General features: G+C 39.7%; 1 protein-coding gene across 7 annotated transcripts in view; it reads right to left on the bottom strand.

The window, feature by feature from the left end:
* Positions 1–12,445, bottom strand: part of LOC147216637 (neurexin-2-like) — a 174,582-nt gene that overhangs the window by 22,545 nt on the left and 139,592 nt on the right. For all 7 annotated transcript variants that reach the window (XM_086177451.1, XM_086177458.1, XM_086177455.1 and 4 more), the window contains one exon: positions 5,104–5,285. In XM_086177451.1, the coding sequence (XP_086033577.1) occupies positions 5,104–5,285 (182 nt within the window). The remainder of the gene's footprint in view (positions 1–5,103; positions 5,286–12,445) is intronic.

The raw sequence follows: 12,445 nt of genomic DNA, 5'->3' as shown, positions 1-12,445 counted from the left end.
ATAGAAAGCAAAAGTGCGATGGAGGGCCGGGAGAGACAGCCACTAATGATCTCATCCTAATAATAACAGCGGCGCAGACACCGAGGTGGTAATAGCTGACATGACACAATAATAGCGTTAATATTCAGAGGAAAAAAAAAACAAGATTGTGCCGTCGCACGAGGACGGTCGTCGATATTCACACGCCGGCCCGTTAACCCGTCGGCTCACACACTCTCGCTGTTTGCATCCGCTCAGTTGCAAAGTTTACATTTCCACTGCGACTCATCCACGTGCTGCTTTGGATTTCTTGGTATTATTACATCGTCACTAAGCTACTTATGCGCGTTAAAGGGAAAAAAATAAAACCTTCTTTGCCGTGCATTTGACAATAAACACGTTGAATCCACTCACTACGGACGACGTCGGCTTTTTCCCCGTCACCGTCCGATCCTCCGGTTGCAGGTCGGAGTCTATAATTATCCGATAGCGCTCGCCAATAAAGAAAAGGTAGATTGCCGCTGTCAGCCGACGCCGGTGTTGTTCGGATCCATTTGGTCGCGTTCTGCGAGGCCCGCCTGAATCCTGATTGTTTGTTTTTTTTCTGGCGGCGTTTCATTTTGTTTCGCCGCCCGTCTGAGAACGTGACAAGCCGCTGTTCTTTCTTTGGACTTTGGATTTGCGCTGCATTTTATATCTACTTAAGGCGGCGCCGGATGCGAAAATCACATCTCATTGGGACGAAGTGTGTCAACAACAGTGACGTGCAGTCAGTAGAGGCAGGTGAGGCCGGGCCTCACCTGGCATCGTGGAAAGAAAAAAAAGGTAAAATGAAAAAAAACTTATTTATTCAGAAGTTATTTACCATCTAACTTCAACATTTTAGTCGTTTTTTTTTCTGAAAAAAAAAAAAAATCACATTAAGTGTTTAAATTTATGGATTGCGCAATGATTCTGAGCTGCCATGCTATGCGGCTGAGACATATTGCTGTCTCTGTGGATGTTATTATTAAAATTTTCAAACACCTCAAGCACTAATACATGAAATAAATTTCCATACTTTAGCTCATGTATATAATTTTTTTCGTCAACAACTGTGACATGTTTCTCGTGCCGAGCGATCATAAAGCGGCAGCGAAGACACGCTAAGTGAGGCACGCAATGATGGTGCCTCATGCTAGGGGGCACCGCTGATCCCAGGGAGCCAAATAGTAGAATTTGCAATAGCAAGCTACTGTTAACAGTTAGCAAGTCAAGTGCTGCCATCCAGTTATTTTTTCCTCTTGCTTGGCTTTATTTCCAAAATGGAGGATTACATAGCTAAACTGAAAGAATTTTCAAAACTGGACTTTCAGTCGAAGCAGGAGATAATAAGTAAGGGAAGACCGACGCCAGCGCTAACGGATTAGCTTCAGACTAGGAGACGGAAGACTCGGTCTTTTCAAACGGAGTGGTACACAAGAAAAGGCTGGCTGTGTGGATGTCCGGTAAGAAAGCGCCTTTTCTGCTTTTCCTGCATTGTTTTCTCCAATTCTGACAATGTCTGGAGTCAAATGAGATATTGTGACCTGAAGAATCCGCAAAGAAGCCGAATCAAACATGAGCGGTCGGCCGCTCACATTCAAAGTCAAATCGCGCCAAAAACAATCGGGATGTCCAGGATAGATTTGGCTTTGAATGAACAGCAAAGACTCAAAACCAGCATCCACAATGCTAAGCTAAAGGAAAACCGCTCAGCACCCCCTGGTGGCGTATGGACTTCATTCATAAGTAAAGGTAAGACATAATAAAGTTTTTTTTTAAATGTGCTTTTTTCTATGCTACAGTTTGTATATGTAAAGAATGCTGATATGATATTTTAAACAAAACACGTTAACGGCTGCCAATAAAATGGTGAATAAGCTACTCCGTAGGGTTCATATGTTTGTAAATCTGACACCAGCCATCAACCTCACCGCACGTCATTGGTCAACAAACACAAATGTCAATGTCCTCCTTTGGAAAACATACAAAATTAGCGTCGAACGCGGTTAAGCACCTCCTGAAAAATACTAGCGTGCTAGCCTCGTCGGCTATCGGCGTTTCAAACCCAATGAATAATTACATTTTTGTTTCTTCCTTGAGCAGCTCATTAAAAAGAACCCGTGCATCTGAAAGCATTAGCGCCGTTAACGCGCTGCCCGGCGAACATGCTAATGGTTTATGTCTTTTGTACGCGGCGTTTTTTTCTTTGAAGCACGTAAACGTATCATCATCAAAGTTGGATTGTGCGGAGATTCGCCAGGATTACCACGTGCGGTTTCCTTTTGTTCCCGTTAATCGAAGTTTCGGTTTTACTGATGGTTGAGGACATTTGAAAATATCAAAAATACTTATTAATATCACTGGACGTGCACAGAAAAGGGAACGCAAGGGGTTTCGATGGCGGAGATTTGATGGCGGCTCATTTCTAGTCACAACTTTAGCGATCATTATCGGTTATTTATAGCGGTTGTCCACGTTTGTTTTGGTTTTTAAAGGACGCCTCTTTAACCGTCACGTGTTTCCTTTCCTTCCCACTATCGATCCAGTCGATTCTTCTTCTCCTTTCGGCTTTTCCCTTCAGGCGTTGCCACAGCAAATCAACCTTCTCCATCTTCTGTATCCTCCTCTCACACCAACTAACTTCACATCCTCTCTCACTTTGTCCATAAATCTTCCTCTAGACTTCCAATTCCAGCATCCGTCCACCAATATATTGACCCAACCATCTCATTCTGGCTTCTCTGACCTTCTCTCCAAAACATCTAACTTCCGCTGTCCCTCTGATGGACTCGTTCCTGATCCTCTCCATCCTGGTCGCTCCCAAAGAACCTCAACATCTTCATATCTGCTTATCTGCTTACTGTTTATCGATACCGTCGATTAAAATCAGTAAAACTGGAAATTGCATTTTATTGGGAAGAGTCATTTTTGACATTTTCTGGGGTTCTCTGGTCGGTGGATTAGCCCGGCGGACGAGAACGAAGAAAACGTGCTGGATTATGAGAGCTGACGTTAAAGGTCGTAGGAAAAAAAAAAAAAAAAAGAAAAACACGGGAAGGCTTTGTTTGGGAAACCAAAAAAAGACTACATTAACACCCCCCCGAACTTCTGTTTTTTTTTTTCTTCCCCTTCGCTGAACTGTGATAATGTGTCAAAATAAGCAATGTGTCAGAGTGCAAGGATCTGGCAGCCGCAAGAGAGAGAGAAAAAAAAAAATTCTCGCGCTTAAACAGCAGATTTTTAGCATTTATCAGCAGAGGGTGAGGATGGGCGACGGATTTCGGAGAAGACAAGGTCGCTTCCTCACTTAAAAAATATGAATAATGATGTAAATATAATAAATACATACTTATCTTCATAATTTTTTTTTTTGCTGTTTTGTTGTCCATCCTTATCCTTTATTTTGTTGTCGTTGTTCTCTCTGCAAATTTATATGCGGATCTTTTGATATTGTCTAATTGTGTCTCTTTTTATATTTACATTATCATTTATTGACAATATAACTGTTACGCTGCTGTGACAAAAGAATTTCCATTTTCTTATCTTATATTATCTTATCTTATCTTATCTTATCCATCCACTGTCTAGAGGGCGAGAGGTGGTGTTCACCCTGGATAAATATAATATAATATAATATAATATAATATAATATAATATAATATAATATAATATCACATCATGTAATATCATATCATATCATATAACATACTATCATATAATATGATATACTATAATATAATATAATATAATATAATATAACACAATACAATATAATATAATATAATATAACACAATACAATATAATATAATATAATATAATATAATATAATATAATATAATATAATATAACACAATACAATATAATACAATATAATATAATATAACATAATATGATATAATATAATGTAATATATAATGTTATGTAAAATATTTAATTTGACTCGTAAATAATTATGTGATAATGTTTATTTTGATTTCATTTTGCCCAGCGATTGAAATAACGGTAGATAACGTGTTCAAAAACAATTTCAAATATTTATGTTTTTACAAAATGTCTGTTAATCGGAATACAACGGATCATTTTTCTTTTCTTGCTGGGTTTTCTTTCGGCGGAGTCATTTATTTGGCGGTGCGGAACGAAGCTGTTTGTCTCACCTTTGGCTGAAGAGGTTATTAAGAAAAAAAAAAAAAAAAAAAAAAGAGGACGCACTCCACCGCTCCGAATATTTGCGGGAGCTTAAAAAGCCGTATACAGAAGAAGCCTCGGAGACATTTTGTTCTTGAGAACGGGGTCCTCGGGGCTCAGAAGAGATTGCGGTAAACAGCGCTGCCGCAATTTTGTTGTCCTTTTGCTTTGACAACAGATGTGTTTTTAATTATTACGCCGCTCGCAGACGTTTGACAGATCTCCCCTCCGGTTTTTCATCCTGGCACATCTGTCCTGTGGTTATAAGGAAGGAGGACCATTTCCCTCCAGGAGGAACGCGCTTGACGGCAGCTGCTGTGGTGTCATTTGATTCCAGACACGTGTTTACCAACTGGCACCATTTTACCGCGATTGTTTTTTATCCTTTGTCTGGATATTACAGTTCCGTCCTGTGGAAACAAACGTGAAAACGGTCTCCGCGTCAAGGACGCCGGAGCTAGAAGTCCAACGGCTAACCCTCCCATCCGAGGGACGCTGCAAGAAACAGCAAAAGATTCCTTTGGCTGTTTAATATTTATCTTTTTGTAACATTTCCGATGTTTCGAAACGCAACAACCAAAACCGAATAACCGAAGTGTCGATCGGTTCACGAGATTGCTACCGTTGTGAGGGGCAATTCTTATTTAGGACGTTGCGGAGGACGATCTAATCACGACTCCTGCGCGTTAGCATTTTCAAAGCGCTTTCAAGTTCACCCGTCCGCACCGATTGGCGGCAGAGATACCATACAAGACCGGGAGCGACCGCAAATGTGCGATTCCGCGCGCAGAAGGGAGGAGCTGGGAATCCAACCTCCCACAGTTGATGTTGCGAGATTAGCAGAAGCGCTAACCACGCCGCCGCGACCGGTTCGGACGCGCGCTTACGTCCACTAACCCGTCGGCCGGCCTTACTATGTGCAGCTGAAGGTAGTCTCCGAGCCCGTGGGTGCTCTCCACTCGCACCAGGATGGCGTCCTTCTGCTGACTGCTGAAGCCCACGGCCAGGCGGTCGGCCCGGGTGCTCGGCCGCTCGTTGGGGGCCCACGTGAAGGTGATGAGAGCACCTCCTTTCCCAAAGATGTACGTCGTCCCGGCTGAGAACGATAAGAGAAAAGAGACGTGAGCGCGCTTTCCGGCGTCTCGGTAAAACTCTGGAGAACATTAACGTCGGTCGTCACACCGCGTCACGATACCTCCAGTTCGCAGTTTGATTTAAACCTTTTAGTTAACTAAGTTAATTTAAGTTAATTAGTAAGTTAATTTCCGCAGCCAGGACCATCTAAATGCCCCATTGGGTCAAATTATTGGGTCACAATATCAGAATTATTCTTTTCTTTATTTCTAAAACGTATCGATGCTAAAGCTTCAGCCTACACCTTCTTCCGTCAGGGTAAATTTTGGATGTTTATACCAATTTTTTTTCTAATCTCCTTGTCATTTACGTTTAAATCTCACGTGCATCCGTAGTCCTTTATTTATATGAGCGTTCAAGTTGAAGAAGACTGAAATTGAATTGCAATGCTACAACATAATTAATACATAACATGCACGATCAATAAAACAGGAGTCAGGAGACTTTGCATGACAAAAACACTTGTAATATTTACAAAATGAAAGCACTTTGTTTCTTAATGCAACAACGATATCAGCTTTATCAGTTATGGCATTTTTTATCCTAAATCCCGAAATATCCAGAGCTTGTATAAGGTTGGGTTGTTTATTCAAAGAGAGCCTGGCGTAGTTTCAAAAGCACCATTTCCATGACGACGTGATGAGGATTTAGGATGCGACGCCTTAGCGCTTCGCTAACATGGCCAAAGCTTTGCATCTTCAAACGTCAACTACATTTGAAAAACATTATTTACGTAGCAAATGTGGAGCTGGGCTACGGAACCACATCATGAATTCACATGAATCATAAATACCAGAGGAAAGATTTACATCCGAGTAAGACATATTTCTTAACCGTCCTCGTGTCTGAATATTGACACGGTTCAAAATCGGATAAGAGACTTAGCAAGTTGTTTAATATGCATTTTGGGCTGTTTTGTTATCGAACCCCAGCTTCATTCGCGCTTCCTCACGCGTCAAACTCAAGGTCCGCGGGCCAAAAGTGGCCCGCCAGAACGTCTTAAAAGGTCTGATCGTCTTGAAATAAAGAACTCAAACGCGTGCATTGACCATAAACTACCTTTCCCACAATTCAGGCAGATCACGTTACCCGCCAAGTGACGACGTCCCACCATTAGCTTGTGTATCCACAACAATCTGACTTCGATCGTGAAATACAAACGACCCCTAAATATCCAGGAAGAGAAAAGTTGCTGCAGATGGAAGGCTGTGTCAAGAAAGACGGGAAAACCGATGCATGTCTGCGCTTCAAGGAGAAAAAGCGGTATGTCTTTCGTGTCTGTCAAAGAGTCCGATCTACGTCCAAACACGGAGCTAAGTATGCTAAAGTTAGCCTTTCGGAAAAAACGTCCAAGCCAAACTACTATGGCGGCATCCAAAAACACTGCAGCGGTGAAAGTTAACTTTATAGCAGAGAAACTTGTACAAATATATCTATTTTTACATCTCAGCAAATGCATAGGTAACAGGAGTAGTTGGATTTATTTTACATTACATTGAGTTGCTATGCTACTGTTAGCCTTCCATGTGGCCCTTTGAGGGCAAGCGTTACGCTGATGTTGTCCTCGCTGACAATGAGTTCGACACGCCTGCTCTACACATTTGTGTTTGCAAACGCTTTACGTTTCGCCGTCTTAAAAAGAAAACCCCTCCGAACCGGTCCCGCGCTCTATCGGTATGCCCGAAACCGCGTGCCGTCTAATTTACTTTGCTGTCAAATATGAAAAACTCTGTGATTAATGCGGAGAGACTGTTTAAAAAAAGAACCGATGCGATCCTGATTACAAATTCATCCACCTGCTCATACATTATCCAGCAGGTGCACGGCAAAGCCATAGCGTCTGCTTAATCTTTCATCATACAAGTTATTCCTCGGCACTCCAAAGGATTTATATCTCCTTGAGATGAATGAAGCATATCCGTGTTCAGTTTTTTTTTTTTTTTTCTGCAGGAATTTGCCGGAAAACAAACCGAGTCCTGAGATGAAAACCTCTCAGGTCAGGCGCTGGGTGGAAATTTAACGCGTGATAATTGCGACCAAAGATACGCAACCGAGGGCGCTCAGGTTCAGTCCGACCTCGAGGGGCTTGCGGGGAAGCCCCGGGCGGTGACATCGGCGCCGGGAAAAGCGGGACGGCGTGCTAGAAATCCATCGCGTTGTTTTTTTTTTTCTGTTTTTCTGTTTCGGCCGCTCTCACAACCGATCATTTGCAATCTTGGACGGGGGGGGGAGCGCGCAGAAACATCCCGAGCTAAATTGCAGCTTCAGATTGGACGGCGTAAGACGACTAAAGTACCCTTTTGTGAGAAGTAATGGCCACTCCATTTTATTGACGGCCGCAAACTGCCGGTCGGCTACTTAAACACCTCCAAAGACTTGAAATCACTTTGTACCGACTTTGAATTAAATTACAGGGCACATTTTCTGACTCCCGCGCCCCCCCCCCCCCCCTTCCAGCTGTATTATGTCTTACCGGCTTTATCTTAATTAATATCTGGGATTTGTACTCAAATGTGAATCGGTGACATTAGTTACATCGAGGAGTCACGGTAAGTGAGCTTTAGCGCTTTCTTTCTTTATGTGAATGTTATCTCCATCTGGCCTCTCTGCCCACCCTCTCGCCACACAACGCAATGACTTTCCGCCAGTTTGGGAGAATAAAGATGGCTCCGCTTTACAGGCGGCCTAATGGATCCTCATATTCTCTTTTTAGTTTACCCGCGTCTGTCCTACATTAGCGAAAATGGCCGTAATACACGACCGCGAATTGATTCGACCTATTCGAGAGCCGCGCTCTCGGCGAAAAGTAAAGTCGGACCGGTTCATATAGGCTGTTTTTCAGCAAAACAAGAACAATCGGGACTTCTCGGGTCACGAAACAAACAAGCGGGTGACATCTCGCTCGCTCCCCGGACCCGATTTCACAGCAACGCCGGCTGAGACGCGACGCCCGGAACAGCCAATTAACACGATAACACATTCGGCCGGGTGCCGCTATACAAAACGGATTATTTGTACCATGAATTACCATGGTTACCGGAGAGTGCATGCAAATTGGAGGCATGTTATACCTGTACAAACGCTAGAGCCATTTCACACGGGAATCAGACATATGTGCCGTATGATGACGGGGAAGTGTTTTACATGGGAAACTCAAATGGGCTTGAAACATCTCGCAACCGGCTATTTATTTGATTTATACAAAACTTTGAGTACAAAATGCATTTTCACAGCTCGCACATCAGGAGGGTAAGCTGCAAAATTTTCACAGTGTTTGCGGTGTCTTAATAATCATTAATTTTATTGGATAAAATAATTAAAAATATGTAAGGTAAAAATATTTTAATAATATAGCTTTAATAATATATCTTAATAATAATTAATTTTATTTGGGTAAAAGAATAAAAAACATATCATGTAAAAATGTAAAAATGTAATATGTCATTAAAAATGTGAAATTGTAAAATTGTAAAAATATGTAATGTAAAATATTTTACATGTGAAATTCAAAAGGGCTTGAAACATCTCGCAACCGGCGAATTATTTGATTTACACAAAACTTCGAGTACAAAAATGCATTTTCACAACTCACACGTCAGGAGGGTAAGCTGCAAAATTTTCACCGTGTTTGCGGTATCTTAATAATAATTAATTTTATTGGATAAAATAATAAAAAAATATGTCATGTTAAAGATATGTCAACTAAAAATATTTTATTAATATTTCTTTAATAATATATCTTAGTAACAATTAATTTTATTGGATATAAGAATACAAAATATGTAATGTAAAAATGTAAAAATGCAATATATCATGTAAAAATGTAAAAATGTAGAAACGTGTAATGTAAAAATGTAATATATCATGTCAAATGTAAAACATGTAAAAATGTAAAAATATGCAATGTAAAAATGTTTTACATGTGAAATTCAACAGGGCTTGAAGCATCTCGCAACTGGTGATTTACTTGATTTATACAAAACATCACGTACAAAATGCATTTTCACATCTCCCACTTCACAAGGGTAAGCTGCAAAATTTTCACAGTGTTTGGGTTATCTTAATGATAATTAATTTTATTGGATAAAATAATAAAAAATATGTCATGTAAAAATGTAAAAATGTAAAACTATGTAATGTTACAATATTTTAATAGTATATCTTTAATAATATATCTAAATAATAAATAATGATTAACTTTATTGGATGAAAGAAAAGAAATATGTAATGCAAAAATGTAATATGTAATGTAAAAATGTCAAAATGTAAAAATATATAATGTAAAAATATTTTACATGTAAAATTCAAAAGAGCTTGAAGCATCTCGCAACTAGCGATTTATTTAATTTACACAAAACATTTTCACAGCTCGCACGTCACGAGGTTAAGCTGCAAAACTTTCACAGTGTTTGCGGTATCTTAATTAATTTTATTGGATAAAAGAATAAAAAGTGAATAAAAAAATATTATTGAATTAATAACATTAGAGAGCAAGTTGTAGTTCCCTCCGTGACAATGACCTGACCGGCGAAGGGCCTGGGAAATGAGGCGACGGCGTCCCGTTGTGTGTCGGTTAATCAATTAGCGACACCTCACGTTAGGTGAAGTGCGATTGCTAAAATAACGGAGGATGAGAAAAGCTCTCGTTACAACCCGCGGCATAAAATACAGACGGAGAGCGTTAAATAAATATGGCTTCTATTTTAAATAAATGATTACCCTGCTAAAAATACAGGGCTCGCTGTCTTTGTGTGTGGTGACCTCCGGCAACCGGACATGCAGAAACTACGACAACCACCGCGGCCCTGAGGTGAGGATGCGTAAAGATCCTGAACCGAAATGGCCATTTACTTTGAAATGGTAAATGGCCTCCACTTACATCGAACTCTCATCACCTTGGCAGGTTCGAAGAGCGAGACTGCATTCACGCACATGCTCACACACACACACACACACACACACACACAAACGACGGCGGCTGAGCTGCCTCGGCGTGCACGATGCTAAGTTGGCCGCTAGGAGCGAACCGGGATTCGCCGTTTTGCCCAAGGAGCAGGGAATTGAACCACCAACCCTCCAACTGGTTGGTTCACTTGTTAGTGAAAATAACCATATACATCACAAAACCGCCAAATATATATATATGTATATATGTATATCTATGTGTATATATATATATATATATATATATGTATAAATACATATTTACAAAACCTATATATGTATTTTAAATATATATTTAAATATGTATTTTAAATATACTATATTAATATATATATATATTTGATATACATATTAAATGTATATACATATATACTGCATATTATATAAATATGTATAAATATATATAAATGTTAAATATCTATATTATATACATATACATATATATATATTGTAAGAGTCGCTATCACAAACATATTGTAACATGTAAATATGTTTTTTTTCCCCATTTTGAGCTGTTACTTTTGATGAATTATCAATAATCATAATGCATCAGATCATTTGATTGGAGCTTGTTGAAGCCAACAAAATCGTAGACTGATATTCCCCAAATATACATATACATATGTATATTTAAATATATGTTTAGAAAATATATATTTATATCTTAAATATACTATACCATATATATATTTATATATATTAAAAATATATACTTTTTATCAAAATATAAATAAATATATGTAAATGTATAATATATATATTATATTTATATTTTTATCTATATATTGTGAGTGTTGTTATCACGATCATATTGTAACATGTACTTTTTTTTTTTTTTCGCCATTTTGAGCTGCTACTTTTGATGAATACTGCATTAATCATAATGCATCGGATAAATTGTTTGGTGCTTGTTGAAAGGAAATTGCGTGATGCATTTTTTGAAATAAATAAAAAGAATAACAAAATGGCATCATATAAAAAAGGCAGGAATAAGGGTGACATCGTTTTAAGTAAAGACACAGGTAAGAGACGTACAAAGGGAAATGTTTCCATCTGGAGTGAAATCATCGCGTCCTGTCAAAAAAGAGAAATAAAGCCTAAAACGCAGCAGGTTTGTTAAAAGTCTTTCTGTGTCGAAAAGCTATTAGAAAAACCTGAATAGAAAAAAAAAACTGCGAAACTGGTCAGATACGTCACTCGGCACTGGAGGCTTCGGTGTGTTTTTGACGCATCGAAATGGCGTCATGTGAAACCCTATTTTACGCAAATTAAAAAAAAAACAAAAAAAAACTGAAAATTGCGGGAAAACACACTGAAAACACACCTACTGTGAATTTTTCATGAAAAAAGACCGGGTTAGATTCAATGTTGTCATCTGTAGATCACATCCAGGACATTTCACTTATCAGTAATAGGGAGAAATAAATAAATGAAAATAATATGCGCCCTTATACGGCTGTGGAGAACAAAAAAATAAAATGATTAACCCCGATGATAAGTTATTGAACCGTCTCACACCTGGAGGGACAAATGGCGGCATCTGTGCAAAAATATCCGCCCCCCCGACCCCGTCTGTCACCTGCTATCGAAGAAAACCCAAATTCAAATTATGCCTTCGCGAGTCGCCGATTGACTCTGCGAATCTGCAACCGCGCATAATATTTAGCACCGATAACTAATTATGCAGTGCAGACACTGTAATACGGTTGCTTGGTAACCGGACTATTAAAAAGCGGATTCATTTTAAATCCTCAGGTAGCGTAAACGTCAGAGGTCGGAGACGGGAGCGTTTCTTTTGCGGCCAAATTCCCGCTAAGCGGAGCTGCGCAGCAACTGTAACAGTACGGATTGTTAATTTGCGCTACCCACTCAAAACATCCCGTCCCTTCATATTTGTGCTCCCGGCCGGCTTAAAAAAAGAAAAAAAAAAAAAAAAAAGGTTGATGCGTTCATAGGACTCGCAAAACACACGGAGACACCGGCGGTAATTTGCGTTTATACCGTTTCACGGTATCAACGCGGCCCCGCCGAGCGCGCTGTCGCGAAGAACCGCCCGTTATATCGCCGATAATTATTTCTGACTCGTGAATCATATCTAAGAAAGCATCACCTGTGACCGCGCAACCATTTTGTGCATCTCGGCCACATCCGTCCCGCCATTTTAATTTGTGGATTATC

This window comes from Fistularia commersonii, chromosome 29 (assembly GCF_037954325.1).
Source record: "Fistularia commersonii isolate RoL2024-O1a breed Wild chromosome 29, RoL_Fcom_v1.0, whole genome shotgun sequence".
Classification (NCBI taxonomy): domain Eukaryota; kingdom Metazoa; phylum Chordata; class Actinopteri; order Syngnathiformes; family Fistulariidae; genus Fistularia; species Fistularia commersonii.
The sequence above is the reverse complement of the archived record's forward strand: the minus strand, read 5'-3'. Positions and strand labels throughout refer to the sequence as shown.